Here is a 17,378-nt window from a genome sequence, read left to right as displayed (position 1 = left end):
TAAATATTGTGAAAACTTGTAAATTTATAGTGAAGTCAGACAGAAGTACAGGTAACAAGTACCTTCAACTGAAACTGGGTTGATTACATGGGACTGGACTCTTAAATCTGTGGAGTCTGGCACTAACCAGGATAGAATGAAAATGGGACTGAATTGCAGGACACCCAATTGGTGTCTGAATGGAAAGAGTTGGTAACTTGGTGTTGGAAAAGAGATGGCTTATCTTGTGATTTCAAACGGTATCTGTACTAGTGTTCAGACTGACTTGAATGTCCATAAAGTTTTATTTCCTTTTTACTGCTCAAGTTCACATATAAGGGTCAGACTACCTAAAGTGTAAAATTTGTAACAAAAAACATGTAAAGCCCATAATGTCTCTATTTCCCTACTTCCTATTTTATTCCTGGAATCCTTCTGGAATAGCTGTTAATGTTGCTGAATACATCTGATGTTGTCCAAAGGCAGTAGTTCAGACTTGCTTTATTAAACTTGGGGGTTCCAGAAAGGACTCAGAAGCTGTTTTTTTATAAAGCATGTAAAATGTCATCACATAGTTTATAAACAAGCAAGCTTACTTGTTCAGATATGCTATACGAAATACTGGGCATTGACACAACTGAAAACATTTCTCTGATTCAGAGGCTCACGATACTGATTTAAAGGATAAAGGTCAGGATGGAAAACAAATGCTTTAGGTTTTTTGTATGCCAATATCCTTCCTGAGCCATGGGATTCTGCTTTAGTGGAAAGGAAAATATGACACATAATTTTGGCTGGACCTCTTAACAGGTCAATAAAAATCTGAAAATAAAAATAAAAAACTGAAATCCATTTAGAGAAATCCATGTTGACTAGTTTACTTTTAGTAAGGGTTGTCACTTCATAAAAATACAATAAATTACATTTATTTATAAGCAAAATACTTCGTTTGGTAAAAGGTGACATATAAGTAAATATTCCTCTCCTAGTCTCAAGAAAAAAGCTATAGTTAACATTAAAGTAATCATGACTTACATTATGAAAAATGTAATGCAAGTTACTAGGCTCAAAGTTGGCTAGTCAAGGACTCTTAACATGTCCTTCAAGTAGAAATAAGACAATCTGTTTACCAAAGCACACAGAAACACTATTAAAGAAACTAATAAAAGCAGCATGAAGACTGCAGAAACACACTGCTTATTTAGATTAGTGTTTAGTTTGCTAAATAGGTAAGACATGCAGTTACATAACAAATAATGAGGTTTGTGGTCTCATGGGTCAGACAAGTGTATTTTCCTTTTTTTTTTTTTTTTTTGAAAAAATAGAACACACCTTCCTCTTAGTAAGAGTAGAGAACACAGAATAGACATAAAATCAGGAAGACACTGGACAGTCCCAATCACATTAACCCGATTAATACTGGCTCATTATAAAGTCTTTGAATATTACTAATTATACACGACCGTGCCACTTGAAGAAAGCATTTATCCTAGTTACATTTTCTGACATACTTATTTCAATTTATTCAAGGAGAAAAATCATATTCTTTTTGGATCTGGTCGTGGGGCCTGAACTCTGGGCCTGGGCGCTGTCCCTCAGCTCTTCAGCTCAAGGCTAGCACTCTACCACTTGAGCCACAGAGCCATTTCTGGCTTTTTTAAATTTTTTCTGCTTATGTGGTGCTGAGGAATCGAACCCAGGGCCTCATGCATGCAAGGCAAGCGCTCTACCACTGAGCCACCTTCCCAACCCTGAAAAATCATATTCTTAACTTTACGGTCACAGTTTTATGTCTGCTTTCTTGAAGATCTCTTAGCCACTTTGGGGATTTCTTTTCCTCTTTGCAGCGTGGTGGAAGGGGGAAGACACTGCTATTGGTCTCTTCTTTGATAGGTCTCAGAAACCATTGTTGAGATGAACTAGGGTGTGTCTATTTCTACTCAGGTCTCCACTGCAGGGATGGTTTTATTTTCTAAGCTTATACCCGAAGTTCTCAGAGGATACAATGAGAAACTTTGGTTTTTCTGGGCCTTCTTAGGGAGTCAGTATTTAAACTATTTTAACAATGACACAAAACACATTGTTTTTCTCCCTTCATTCTCTTGTAAATGCAGAGTTTGAAAAGTTCACGATATTATACCTAATCTTTAAGAAACTGCAGCTTGTGGAGTTTGGGGTAGTATGAAAGAATATCAATTATATATGATATTGTTATTAAAACAGCCTTGCCTTGCCCACATATCTATATGAGGCTGGGTTTTCTTCAACCAAAACAACAAACTGCAACAGAATATAAGAGCAGATATGAGAATCAAGAGGCCTTCCATTAAGCCAGGTATTAAAGTGATTTAAAACAAATAAAACCCTAAAATAGCAACAATACACACATGTACACACATGTATACACACACACACACACACACACACACACTGATGGTACTCTTCTTGGTCTCATTTGGGAAAATTCAGATATACTTAATAAAACATGTTTAATTACCACATAATAAAAATTACTCCGTTTTAATTTTTAATAAGTAATCTGGATAGGTCTAAACGCATAAATAAAAAAACCCTTGAGTTAGATGTTTTAGTAAGCTTCTTATATTTAACTAATTTATTATTTATTTTTGTGCCAGTTCTGAGGCTTGAACTCAGGATTTGGGCACTCTCCTTGAGCTTTTCTGCTCAAGACTAGGCTCTACTACTTCAGTCACCACTCCATTTTTGGCTATTTGGGGGTTTATTGGCGATAAGTCTCATGGGCTTTCCTGCCTTGACTGGCCTTGAACTGTGATCCTCAGATCTCAGCCTCCTGAGTAGCTAGGGTTACAGGTGTGAGCCTGTTAGTAGTTACAAGTTTTAAGAGTGTAAAGGGTCTTGAGACAAATGTTTGAAAACTGATGGTGTGAAAGTGTAAAACTGAGGTAAAGCCTGGCTGTGCGCTGTAGTCCAAAGCTGCTAGGACATGGAACATTCTGGCTTTTCCAAGGAGCGCTTAGCAAAGCACACAGGGCTCTGCCTACAATAAAAGAAATGCACAATGCACATGTGCTATTTTCCTTATAGGCTGGAACATGTTAGTTACCGTTATTATTGGTAGTACTACAGTGTTTCTGTATCCTAATTGGTTATACAAGGTAACTTCTTACCTCCAACCTGCCTAGGACTCTACTCAAGATTGTCTTTCAAGAAGTGACTTGAACTTTTCTCATGTGAATGTCTTATCACTTTATGAGACAATATCTCTCTGCCAGAGCATTATAAAATTATAAATATTATTATAAATCCAAAAGAGGTTTAAACATATCAGAATGGTATAAGATAGAGATATGATAGTTTTGCTGAGTGGATTTTCTGCTTTTTTTGGGGGGGGGTCCAGTCATGGGGCTTGAACTCTGGGCCTGGGCGCTGTCCCTCAGCTCTTCGGCTCAAGGCTAGCGCTCTACCACTTGAGTTACAGCTCCACTTCCGGCTTTTTTCTTTTTGCTTATGTGGTGCTCAGGAATCGAACCCAGGGCCTCAAGCATGCAAGGCAAGCGCTCTACCATTGAGCCACCTTCCCAGCCCCGGATTTTCTGCCTTTAAGGAAGAGAAATAACAGGTCAAAGCTATGTGTTCCTAAATGAAATCTTTAAAACTCAATCTTGCCTCTGACAAGAATTGTGTATATAGTTTAAGGGTTCCAGAATCTCCTATGCTATCTAGAAGAAACACTATAACAACCTAAGGGTACAAAAACTTTTTTTTTTGTATTAAAAAGAAAATCAAGTGGATATTTTAATCTGGTTAGAATTCTTATTAATAAGAATAGAAGAGGAGGTCAGAGAAGAAGAGGGGATATGTATCTAAATGATTCAAAGATAAAAACACTTTTGGGAAACTATTTTTTGTTGTTGTTGTTGGTTGTAGGGCTTGAGCTCTGGGCCTGGGCACTGTCCCTAAGCTCTTTAGCTCAAGGCAAGTGCTCTACCACTTGAGCCACAGCGCCACTTCCAGTATTCTGGTGATTAATTGGAGATAAGAGTCTCATGGACTTTCTTGCCCAGGCTGGCTTTGAACTGAGATCCTCAGATCTCAGCCTCCTGAGTAGCTAGGATTACAGGGGTGAGTCATCGCCTCCAGGTATGTAAACCATTTTTTTGAGTAAATCAGAATATACAAGAATGAGGTTGTGTAATCTTTAGGGAAGCATTAGGAGAAATAACTATATTAGAATAATTATTCCTATAGCTGTTGTACATATTTAATCTTAATCAACTAGAAGAGTGCTAAATTGACAATTATTCCCACCTACTGATCTGAGTAGAAAAGATAGGAAGGAATAGAATAGACATCAGAATGGAATTGATGTCTGGCATTACATTTAATGAAGGAAAAAATCTAGAAGACATGTTTTCCTTGGCAATAAGTGGAATTAGAAAAATCCAAATTAGTATTCCAATGAGCCACTTTAAGAGCACAAAGGAACACAGACTGTATGAAATGGACAGGTGCTGGCTGCCTTAATCAGGAGAACATGGGTTGAATCATTAACAGTTAAATTATATGTTGTTATATATAAATAATTATTATTATTTTTTGGATTGTGGGGCCTGAACTCTGGGCCTGGGCGCTGTCCCTTAGCTCTTCAGCTCAAGGCTAGCGCTCTACCACTTGAGCCACAGCACCACTTCCAGCTTTTTTCTTTTTGCTTATGTAGTGCTGAGGAATCGAACCCAGGGCCTCAGGCATGCAAGGCAAGCGCTCTACCACTGAGCCACCTTCCCAGCCCCTGTTGTTATATATATTTTTTTTTTGTCGGTTGTGGGGCTTGAACTCTGGGCCTGGCCGCTGTCCCTCAGCTCTTCAGCTCAAGGCGAGCACTCTACCACTTGAGCTACAGTGCCACTTCCTGTTATATATTTTTTAAAAAGAAGATAACACAAATGTTCAAGAAAAAAGTGGGGAAAGACAGAGGTTTTTAATATCCATTTTTGTGTTCAGTGTACACAGCATCAGAAGGGCATCAGTTTTTTTCAGAGCTGAATCTGTTTATCTCTCATGTCAAACATACACAAGGGATGTGATCGAGATCTCCATTGATCAATGTCTCACATTAGTAGCATTTTAGGGTTTGACTGGGTTCTCAGTGACATGGTAGACAAGATGACAAAGTGAGCTGGGATTTCTCATTCTGTAGTGCCAGAGTGAGACAGAACCAGTGGACAGACCTTAAAGTGTCATTGCTCAAGAAGTGTGTCTCTAGCTAAGAGAACAAGTACAAGATGAAAGAGGAGGGGGAAAAGAAAAGGAGTAATGGAGAAATGCAGGGAGGGAAGGTGGGAGGTGGAGAGCATCATTCTCCTTCTATTTTCTGTTCCCTTCCCCAACCCATCGCCGTAACAATTAAATTCAGATCTAACCTGTTTCCTCTGGCTTTGTTGTTTCAAGTTCCTGGAAATGTCCAAAATTACAAGCAATGTTATTAGCTAATGCTTAAAAATAAGCACAGAGACACGATTTAAACAAAGCCTGGGGATGAAATAGGGAGCACTATTTATTGGAATGCTTAACTCAATCCAAAATAGTGATTACTATGATATAATAGATAGCTAACAATTCAGCAACCTAGGCCATATGCCACCCAGTGGCATCTCATCCAGTCTGTATATCTATCTTATCTACCTTCTGTCATCTGTATCTATCTGCATCTATCGTTTATCATCTATTATCTATCAGTCATCTAGCTGCTAGCTACATGCTATCTCAGCTCTAGAGCTATTATTGCACAAGTATTCTAAAGCAGCATCAAGGACCAAAATGAAGGAAAAAAAGGATCAAATTTATCTAGTCTTGTCTTAGATATTGCATGTGAAGTCTTCCTAGGTTGTGTCATGAGTTTTCCCCCCACTTATTTTTAACATTAATTATCTCACCATCCATGAATTAAAAGCCCTAGTCTTAATGGAATAGATCCAAAGACCCATACATGAACTGGCAGACCTATGGCCACCTAATCTTTGACAAGGGAGCCAAAAAATAGGATAGAAGAAAGACATCCTCCTCAATAAATGGTGCTGGCAGAATTGTAGAAAACTAAAGTTAGATCCTTATATATCACCCTGTACCAGAATCAACCAAATGGATCAAAGACCTTGAGGTAAAAGCAGACACCCTGAAAATATTACAAGAAGGAACAGGAGAAACACGAGGACTCCTTGGCACAGGTTGAAACTTTCTTAATAAAGACCCAGAAACACAACAAATCAAAGAAAGGCTGCATAAATGAGACTGCATTAAACTTCAGAGTTCTGCACAGCAAAAGACATAACTAGCAAGATATATTGAAACCCATCTTTGTCACCCATACAACAGACAAGGGTCTCATGTCTAAAGTATACCAACAGCTCAAGAAACTAAATTCCCCCAAATCAAACCCCCAAAGAAACAATTACCCCATTAAAAAGACTTAAAGAGAGACCTCTCTGACAAGGAAATATGAATGGCCAAGAGACACATGAACATTTCTGGCTATGAAAGAAATGCAAATCAAAACAACATTGAGATTCCACCTTACACCAGTTAGAATGGCCATAATCAAGGAATCTAAAACAACAGATGTTGGCAGGGATATGGCCAAGGGGAACTCTACTGCACTGCTGGTGGGAGTGCAAACTTGTTCAACCACTTTGGAAAGCAGTATGGAGGTTCCTCAAAAGACTAAACATAGAGCTCCCTTATCACCCAGCAATCTCACTTCTGGGAACTTACCCAAATAACCACAGACAAGGCCACACTAAAGCTCCCAGCACCAAGATGTTCACTGCAGCATTATTTACTGTAGCTAAGATATGGAACCAACCCAGATGCCCCTCAGTAGATGAATGGATCAAGATAATGCAGTACATCTACTCAATGGAATTCTATGCTTGTATCAGAAGGAATAATACTGTTCCAGTCGGAAGGAAATGGAAAGAAAATTATATTAAGTGAAGTAAGCCAGACCCAAAGAAAAGTAGGTTGCATGATGTCCCTCATTTGTAAGAACTACAATATGCCTCTGATATTCTTAACAGGGATCTCAGTAACCCAACTGCTTAGTGTACAGGACATAATGAAGTGTATCAACAGGAACTCCAATATATGGAAACAAGAGGTTCTTATTAGACTGTCTGTAGTTTGTGCTTTTTTTTTTCCTATTTTATTTTTTCCTCGTTTCTCTTAGTTTTTTTGTACCTCATGTTTTGCATAGAAGATTATTCAATATGTGGAAAGATATTGTGGGAGATAATGAGGGTTGGGGTAACAATGATTAAAAACAAATGTACTCATTGCCTTGCTTATGTAACTATAACCCCCCAGCTCATCATCTTCTCAATTAAAAAAAACCCAAAACAAAACAACCCAAAAACCTGGTCTTTTCATCAAGACTGTAACCTACTTCCCTGTGCTGACACAGGAGAAAAGGGGAACAACAGAGAAGCTGTAGTTTCAGCAATGAAACTGGGGTTCAGGAAGGGACCAAGGGAATGCCGCTAATTTAGGCAATGGAGGTATAGCAGTCAAATATCAGAGTAGAGTCAGCAGAAAATATGGTGTAGGTTGCTAATTTGAACAAGGCAAGATACACAAAGATTCAGAACCAAGTCTCCAGGAAACAACTGTAGCTGAAATCAAAGGTCACTCTTCCCATACCCAATGGTGGAAGGCCTGAAGTTTCCACGCTGGCACCCAGACCTTTTAACCATAGCTTAATTCCTTTGAGATTCCTTTAACAAACATGGCAGCCACAGCCTCAGTCTTGCAGTATTCAACTCAGTGAATGTAATTAACAATACTGAGTTCGACTCTATCTGAAAAAATCATCCTGTTTTAGTACCAAAAAAATACGTCCTTTATTGTTCATGTGTTTACTGCATCAGTATTAGGTGCACGCTTTCTCTCTCCCACTCTCTCTCTTCCTCCTTCCTCTTTCCTTTTCTCTTTTTCTCCCTGTCTCTTTCTGTCTTTCTCTAGTTCCTTCCTTGCCTCTCTCTCTCTCTCTCTCTCTCTCTCTCTCTCTATCTCTTGCAGTCTGTCTCTGTCTCTATCTTTCTCTGCCCTCTTTTTTTTGCTGACATATAAACACATTAATGAAATAAATGGCAAAAAGATTTAGGAAGGCAACTCTATCCATCCTATACAAGAATGAAAGGAAGATATGGTAGGATATTTTGTTGAAGACACATTTCCTCGGCTCTTCTCCTATTCGTTCTGGGAATAAAAAGATCTAGCACATATGAAAACCACACTGACAGTTACCATCTTTACAAACCACAAGAACAATGACACCTAGACTTTTCAATTACACAAAGACAGGGCAAAGCTGGGAAGTTCGTTAGCCCTTTGTAAAATAGAACTGCTACTAGTCTCAAGTCTTAGAATTCCATCATAAAATCTTGAATGGTTAAAAAAAAACCCTTATGTCCATAAATAGCAAGAAAGTACTGTGGATACTTTATCTTCTAAATGGCCATTGAGACACTTCACCTGTCTTTTGTCAAATTTACATTGAGGATATCGTCAACGAATACTCAGGTGGGATTATCATCAAGGTAAAATAGGAAAAAAAAAGATTGATTCACAGAATGGCTCACCAGGTGTTTCCAGAATTCATTGTCCATTAAACACAGTGGTGGGAAGAAAGTCTTAACTAATTAGCTCTTACCCAAAAAAGAAAATCTCTGGTTTTTCACTTATTACCATTTGCTTTATTTCTATAAGTCATTATCAATTAAGGGAACAAATAGCATTATTTTTTTAACCTGCTAAAAAAAAACCCTCTAAGGTTCCAGATTTATCCAAGTGTGTTTTCCATTGTATTTATTATCCCCAAGCAGATCCGATTTTTCACTGTCCAAAAAAATACTAGAACAGGATTTGAAAAATATGTGCTGATTTGCCTGGGTGCTAAAAGCATCAGCAATAATTTTGATTAATGTATCCTGACATGGAATGTATTAGGCATATAATATTCTTCTTGCTTAAAGGCTAATTAGAATTCAAGTCAGCATGATACCTGCTTTTGTGGATTACAGCAATAACATTTGTTGTAATAAGAAACTCTAGGCAGCCAGTTTTGGTTATGATTGATTTATAAAATTATTGAGGGGGAAAAAAAGAATGAGAAATTAGAGTCTGCCCCAACTACTTATTTCCCTTAAGAATCAAATTTGAGCATAAATTAAAACATCTTGTGGTTCTGTTGAAAATGAACTACAATAGCAGATTTATTTAAAAATCCAGAAAATATACCTGTTTTTTTTTTTCTTATGAGAATTACATCATGAAGGACATTGGTGTATTTATTGAAGGTTTCATTATGACTGCTAGCAGTCTCCAATTTCTGGTGGTAGTGGCTTTCCTAATTGGACCCTAAATTCCTCCACTTCTCAGATAGACTTAGTGTAAGCAGGAAATAACTGTAGCAACAATAATACAATGCTATCCTCTTTACTCCTGCTTCCTTTTCCTCTTTTAGGAACTCACTTTTTATCATATATTACCTCCAACACTTGCACTCTGCTACTTTTTTTTTTTTTTTGGGTCCGGTCATGGGGCCTGAACTCTGGGCCTGGGTGCTGTCCCTTAGCTCTTCAGCTCAAGGCTAGCACTCTACCACTTGAGCCACAGCACCACTTCCGGCTTTTTTCTTTTTGCTTATGTGGTGCTGAGGAATCGAACCCAGGGCCTCATGCATGCAAGGCAAGCACTCTACCACTGAGCCACCTTTCCAGCCCAACACTCTGTTACTTTTAAAAGTTGATTTGTCTAAGGAAGGAGCTAAGCTGTAGTGGTATCTAGGAGACACATTTGTGCGACAGTACTGCTCTTACTCCTAAGAATGCCAAAGTAAATATTTCTGCCACCTGTCAGACTTGGTCTTCATGTTTCTGTATCAAGGAAGATATCCTGTGATGTGGTATAAAGTGTCACTGTCTTGGAAGCCAGGACAGAAAAAAAAATAGCTGTGAAGAAAGATTTACTGTAAAAGTTTGGTTGCTATTTAAGTGATTTTTGTTTTTGGTAGTAGCAGGACTTCACACTTGCTAGGCAGGTGTTTTTCTGCTCAGTCATATCTCTAGCTCTTTTTGGTCCATCCTGGGGCTCGAACTCAGAGCCCGGGGCACTGTCCCTGAGCTTTTTTTTTGCTGAAGGCTAGCACTCTACTACATTGAGCCACAGCTCCACTTCTGGTTTTTAGGGAGTTAATCGAAGAGTCTAACAGACTTTCTTGGCCACGCTGGCTTTGAACTACAATCCTCAGATCTTGCCCTTCTGAGTAGCTAGAATTACAAACCTGAGTCACCAGCACCTAGCTGCTTCCGCTGTTTTAGATGTTGGTTATTTTTGAGAAAGGACCTCATGTTTTCTGGGTGGGGGAAGGGGCTTGGACAGGAAATTGGAGTGGTGTGATGTCATGTTGCAAGAAAAACGGGGTGATCATACTGCTCTTTTTTTCCCTCATACTGTTCTTAAAGGTAACATTCACCCATTACTGCAAAGGGGCGCTCCCAATTCATATCAAGTAAAATACAAACATCTAAGTGGCTACGTTTTACAGGTTAAACTTGTGCCCATGAGGAAAAGACCATTATTCAATTGCTGCAGAACCAGAGTTTCCAATAGGCTGAGCTTCCCAAGGGAAGTAAAAATAGCCAGAAGAAAGAGAGCATTGACTATCTGTGTGAGAATATTTTAAGAGTTATAGGCATATTAATTCATTTCTCACCACAACTGTTTGTGTTATGATTAGTGAAGACTTTTAACTGGTGACAAAACTGAAACAGAACAGATACTGGAACTTGTCTCAAATCATGACATCACTTAAGAGGTAAAATCATGGGTGAGTCTGTAGTCCCTGGTGGATACTGCTTACTTATTAGGATAAGGTGACCATAAAAAACGGGTAAGCAAGGCCCTTAAATTTTTTTTTTTCCAAATTAAATGTAGCGAATTTAAAAGCTGGGAACTCAGAATCCTATGCTTTCGTATGATAGCAGAAAAATCAGCTGCAGTAACTTTTTACCCATTAAGAAATATTTGATGACTTGGTCATAAACTTAATTGTCTGAGCTCCCATCATTTTCCAGAAGATCAATTTCTGCATGGTACATTGTCCATAATTTAATTTTCCCAGTTGAACATCTTGACACTACAGGAACCATGAAGGCCTGAAAGAAAAATCACAAATGCCTTCCACATGGTGGGCAGACTTTCAAATGCTTGTGCAGGAAGCTCAGGAGTAGTTTGAAAGTCAGTTCTGCCTGCCCGTGGCCACTTTTATTTACGTATGCTGACCATATTAGCACTCTTCTCAGAGACCCTGAAGCTACAGATAGATGAGTCTGCTGTCTGTATTTAGGGACTTTGCTCACTTCCTGAGGGTTATGGGAGGCATGTGGACACTCATTAAGTTTCCGCCCATTCCCCTGAGAGCAACAGGTGGCGAATCAAAGCTTCCCTGGTATGTCATGGCTGCTTTCCTCAACGTCTTAGAAATAATGGATGGCATGTTCATGCTCTTTGTAGTAAGCACCAGATGAGGAGGAGAGGAAGGGCGACAGGAAGTATTTCCAAAGCGTAAGTAAACACAGGCGAACGACTAATGCTCCTGGTCCCACCACACTCTACAGCCACACATAATCATTCATCCTTTTAATCTTGCCACTTGCTCAAACTGTGAGTCGGGGCTTTCCTATAGTTTGCTACCTAAGGGAAGGAATGAAAGGAATGAAGGAATTAGAGGAATTCATTAAAGGAATGAAGAAGGCCCAAAGTTAATGAATCTATCATAAAATTATATATATATATATATATATATATATACATATATTGCCAATCCTGGGACTTGAAGTCTGGGACCTGGGTGCTGTCCCTGAGCTTCTTTTGCTCAAGGCTAGTGCTCTACCAATTGAGCCACAGTACCATTTCCTGCTCTTTTTGAGTAGTTTATTGGAGATAAGAGTCTCATGGACTTTCCTACCTGGGCTGGCTCTGAACTGTGATCCTAAGATCTCATCCTCCTGAATAGTTAGGAATACAGGTGTCAGCTACCAGCGCCCAGCAAAATTATAAAAATTTTAAGTCTCCATTTAGTATCATGAATGTTCCGTGAATACTAATGCTTCGCTGGTAGTACATTCTCTTCAGTTGTCTCCTTGCCAAACTAATTTATTTATACTCAGCACTACATTTTAAGGAAAGCTTATCTCTCAGTTGAATTAAAGAAGACAAAGCTTATTAAGCTAAAAAGTAGAACTTGTGATTTAAATCAAATACTGGATTGCTATCCAACAGTACTTGAGCATTATATAAGAAGGTATGTCTAATGGATGATGAAGAGGTTTCTTTGCGAATTAATAACTTCTTCTCACTATAACCACAGGTTAAGTCAGAGATACTTGACCTTAACAAAGTCAGTCTAGCAGTTTCCTAGGGCTACAGGAATGAAAGCATTTAGTGGAGGCGGCAAATCACTAGTAAGAGTCTCAAGTAGAGAAAGTTCAGTGGTTGGTAAAGCACCAGCCAGTGAGCAAAGGATCTGGTACTAAGTTCGAGTCCCAGTCTTGGAACAAAAAAAGAGAAGAAAAACGAGACAGTTCAAAACTTTCATACTAGTCCAAGATGATCAAGGAGTTGTCAAGGGTCCAGTGGGATGTTTGCCATGGTGAAAATACAACAATAAGATCGTGATAAATTTCAGGAGTCAACATCTTATTTGTTTTGCTCTGGGCAAATGACTGTATACATTTTCATGTGCTCACTCTCTCAGGAAGTGTCTACCACTCAGAAGGAACCACCAGATTCCAGAGCCTGCGGCGCTGTGAACTGCGTACACACTGGCAGCACAGCCCTGCTAATGAGAAAACTGGCAAAGGATTCTACCCTGGCCCTTCCCCAAGCCCTTCCTTTCAAAAGCCTTCTTACTGATTTATACTGCCATCGGGTTCTTTTTAATTAACACTCCATGTCACTTTCTTACATCATCTACAAATTTATGGTCATCTAGTTATTTATAAAAAAACCCGTTGTCATTTTTAATATCTAGAAGTTCCTATGGAATGAGCATAAATTAACCCTATCATGTACAATCACATATTAATTTATGATGTTATTCTTGGCACATATCAAAAGAGAAGAAGAGGCTTTGACTCTGTAGTGAATTGGGTCATAGAGCAGACTCGCTGTGAACAATATATTAGAAGAACTTAGTTAAATTTTGATACTAATCTAGAAACATCAAAGAGCCAGCACCAAAATTCCTGAGTATCAACCTAAAAAAGTGTTCATGTGGGGCTGAGAAGGTGGCTCAGTGGTAGAGCGCTTGCCTTGCATGCCTGAGGCCCTGGGTTCGATTCCTCAGCACCACATAAGCAGAAAAAGCTGGAAGTGACACTGTGGCTCAGGTGGTAGAGCACTAGCCTTGAGCTGAAGAGCTGAGGGACAGCACCCAGGCCCAGAGTTCAGGCCCCATGACTGACAAAAAGAAAAAAAAAGTGTTCATGTGTATGAATCATACCAAAGATATTCATAAAATCTGATGTATGATACCATCTAATATCTGAAACTCAATAATTTAATAATATTTTGACTTTAAAACCATGAATCTTCATAAGATAGCATACAGAATGCTTACACTGGAAGCAGGAGTTTTAATTTTAGATTACTTTTTCAGTTTTAGATTGGACTCATGCCCACTGGAGACTGATGTTAAGCTTGGTTAGAATTATGTTACCCTTTCAAATAGTTGTAGAATATGTAAAGTTTTTTATATGTGCATATATTTATTTTAAAAATAGGAGACTGATATTAAATGAATAATTACAGCTAGGGCAGTTGGATCTTAAGTCTTATCAGTTGTGAAGTTAAAAAAAAGAACTAATTAAAAAAGATTCTTAACATTTCAAGTAGCTTAGAAACATTTAAAACAACGCTTTATGTGTGTGTTTTTTTTGGTTGGTGGTGAGGCTTGAACTCTAGGCCTGGGGGCTGTCCTTCAGCGCTTCAGCTCAAGGAGAGCACTTTACCACTTGAGCCACATCACCACTTCTAGTTTTCTGGTGGTTAATTGGAGATAAGCGTCTCATGGACTTTCCTGTCTGGGCTGGCTTTGAACCTCAATCCTCAGAGCTCAGCCTTCTGAGTAGCTAGGATTACAGGCGTGAACCAGGATCACCCAGCTTAAAACAATGTTTTAATACAATGCCTTGAGCATTATTTTCCCCCAGAAGATCAATAGAAAGTTTAGGGGGGACATTGTATGTATTGGGTCAAATTAGTAATATGATTTGTACTTTGGGCAGTGGAAATACAAATGTTTTTGAGGGATTACTGTAAGGGTGAATCAAATGTTTGATTAATGTTTGATTAATAGGGACAGTAAGACTAATTCTAGTCAAAACCTGATAGGGTCTGAGGGATAACATTAAAAATCTGAAGGTAAGAGATATTCCAGACTTGGACAACATTCACATGGTTTCTGGTAGAGGGGCATTTATTTACATGTACTTAAGGAGTACAATAGGTTAAAATGATAGAAATGTGTTGTCCAGCGGGCAAGAGGAAACTTTACGTACTTGTGCCCCATTTTAACTAAGTTTCATCAGTTGAGATGGCCGAGGGCTCTACACTGATCAGCAGCATCCTCCTACTTTTCATTTTCCCCCTCTCTGCCGACTCTCTCCTAATGACAGCTCTATGAAACCAAGACTGTGAGCGTAGTATTTACCTTTATTCCCGGAAGTCCAGGGAGCCCAGGAAGGCCTGGTTCACCCTACATAGGAAAATCACATAGCATTATAGAATGATAGTCACTCAGTCACAGTATCTGGAGAAAAAAACATGGAGAAAGAAAAATGCTCCTCGCTGAATGCTTTCTGCGTATATAAATATATACAAATGATGGTCTAATTGATTCAAGGTTGTGCTCAGGCAACTCTTGATTCAGGAATTGGTTGACCATTTGGCATATTTCTCCTCTTCCTACAATTCACTGCCCATTGGCTTCTCATCAGAAGCAAGGCAGAGGCGTGAAAGGAGAAGGAACGTGTGTATTTTCGCATTCCTTTGGTAAATGACTCGTTGGAGCTATTTGCTGAAATGAGGATTCTGTATGCATTTTAATAATGCATCTGACTACGCCAGAACTCTCTCTCACCTCAGACAATCAAGAGTTGGCTGTAGAACAGATGGTGACATTACAAAACAACAACAACAAAAAACCAAGATGCATTAAGAGTATTGCTCACTTAAGAGTAAAGTAAGATTTCCTTTCCATTCCTGAATGATGAAAAGATAAATAAATGGTTAATTTGTACTTAATTCTGGCCTATATTTCTGACAATTGTTGTGTTAGGTCGGCCCTGCTTAGCAGCTTATGCCTAATGGTACTATGCAGCTGTTCCTGAATACAGGTTTGAGATTAAGTGGTACATACTGCACAAACACCCTGGAGTCAGGCTAAATCCTTACTTTCACAGAACTGGTTACATTATTTTAAGCACAAAGTATGGTGACAGGAGGTTACATTACTTAGAAAAATCTCCTGAATTCCACTAAAGAAATTTCAGGAAAAAATAAGTCTGTCTTGAGTTGGAGATGTGCGCGTGTGTGCGTGTGCGCGTGCGTGTGTGTGTGTGTGTGTGTGTGTGTGTGTGTGTGTGTGTGTGTGTGTGTGTGTGTGTGTGTGTGTGTGTGTGTGTGTGTGTGTGTGTGTGTGTGTGTGTGTGTGTGTGTGTGTGTGTGTGTGTGTGTGTGTGTAAGTAACATTTGAAGATAAAAGGATCACATTATTTCCTAACAGTCAGTTGGTAGGATGATTACCATCCCGAAAGACATGGAAACAGCAATAAAATAGTATGTCTAAAGGCTCAATAAGCCTTAACTCAAGGAAAGTCACCATAAATATCCAGATTTTCCCACCACTAGTGCTATTATTTTCAGATTATGAAGAGCCATACTTTTCTCTGGTATTCGCACATAGTGATTCCAGATACTTTTTATTAAATTGTGTGATTATATGAAGAAAAAAAAGAGTAATGTCTTGCTTGAGGATTGCCATTAAAGGTACTTCAGGAATGCAAAAGAAAAACAATCTGGTCCCAAACTCTATATAGGAATGCTTGCATTGGAAATAAGACAAGATTAAGCCAGAGGAAAAGGATGATTTTTAAGAAATTGCTTCTTATTCCATTCAAAAACTACTTGTCCAAGTATATTAAACTTCACACAATTAGAACATGGTACATCTGATTTTCTTTGTTTCCTTTTACCTTCTAACCAATAAACCTAAGAAGATCCAGTAGAAAGGGCTTATATACATATTTCACTGAAAGTTCTTTTACTTTCAGAAAAGTAAAAGGTTGTTTAAAAACAGTACTGTGCAACAGAATATACAACTTATAAAACTTGGCATTGTTTTTTAGAAAAGTCCTCCAATCTTATTTTGGAGACATTGAATTACTAGTGGATATATATAGGCCACATTACTTTCCAATAAGAATTTTCATCATTCCATTTCCTCCTGCCAATTAAAAGGATCATGTGACTACTTTAAGGAAAGAGATCTTATACATATATGTATGCATAAACATCTAGTCATGCTTTTCTAACAATAAGAAAAATGTGTAAGACACTGAGGACTTTTTTTTGTCTTATTCGCTATATAACCTGGGCTGACCTGAACCTGGAACTCATTATTCTCTTGCTCAGCCTCCTAAATGCTAGTATTACTGGTATGCGCAACCATTTGATTCTGAAACCTCTTATCATGTAGATGAAATACAGGTATCTTTACTATTTACCTTTGTTTCTAATCATATTCATATACATGCATGTGTGCTAGGTCTTTTTAGTGAAAAAATATTTTAAAAATTTATATTCTATTCTTGACTTTTAAATAAATTTGACCTTCATAAATTTATAATTTATTCATATAGTATCTGACATAATGAAAGATTGTAATATTTAATGTTACCCTTGGTAGAATAACTCAATGTTTATAGGAAGCCATTTCCTCTACCATTCTCTATAGAATATCATGAAAGCTTATCTTCCAACTATGAGATAAGTTTTTCAGATAACTTTTCCATCTTGTCTAAGCCTTGGCTTGGGAGAGTTGAGGTCTTATGCGTGCATAGACAGCCATTCAGATCCGGGTTACCATTAAGAATTGGCTTTTTATTCTATTCACAGGATACTTGTTCAAGAGATTAAACCTCCCACAAATACAGTACATTTCTCATTCTGTTATTGCTATCCTTTCTCCTCCTCATTGTGAGACTCTACCCAGCAGGACTGCATGTTTCATTGTTTGTCATGGTTACAGTGCCCTGCTTTCCAGTGAGGAAGTTTACTTGTGAGGGTTCCTTTTGAAAGGA

At 38.4% G+C, this 17,378-nt stretch overlaps 1 protein-coding gene across 1 annotated transcript in view; it reads right to left on the bottom strand.

The window, feature by feature from the left end:
* The window catches only part of Col25a1 (collagen type XXV alpha 1 chain), a 408,459-nt gene that overhangs the window by 45,837 nt on the left and 345,244 nt on the right, over window positions 1–17,378 (bottom strand). Inside the window, exon 18 of the mRNA XM_042701800.1 lies at window positions 14,729–14,773. Within this exon, the coding sequence (XP_042557734.1) occupies window positions 14,729–14,773 (45 nt within the window). The remainder of the gene's footprint in view (window positions 1–14,728; window positions 14,774–17,378) is intronic.

The sequence above is a fragment of the Dipodomys spectabilis genome, unplaced genomic scaffold, assembly GCF_019054845.1.
Source record: "Dipodomys spectabilis isolate Male_0828 unplaced genomic scaffold, ASM1905484v1 ptg000297l, whole genome shotgun sequence".
NCBI lineage: Eukaryota > Metazoa > Chordata > Mammalia > Rodentia > Heteromyidae > Dipodomys > Dipodomys spectabilis.
The sequence above is the reverse complement of the archived record's forward strand: the minus strand, read 5'-3'. Positions and strand labels throughout refer to the sequence as shown.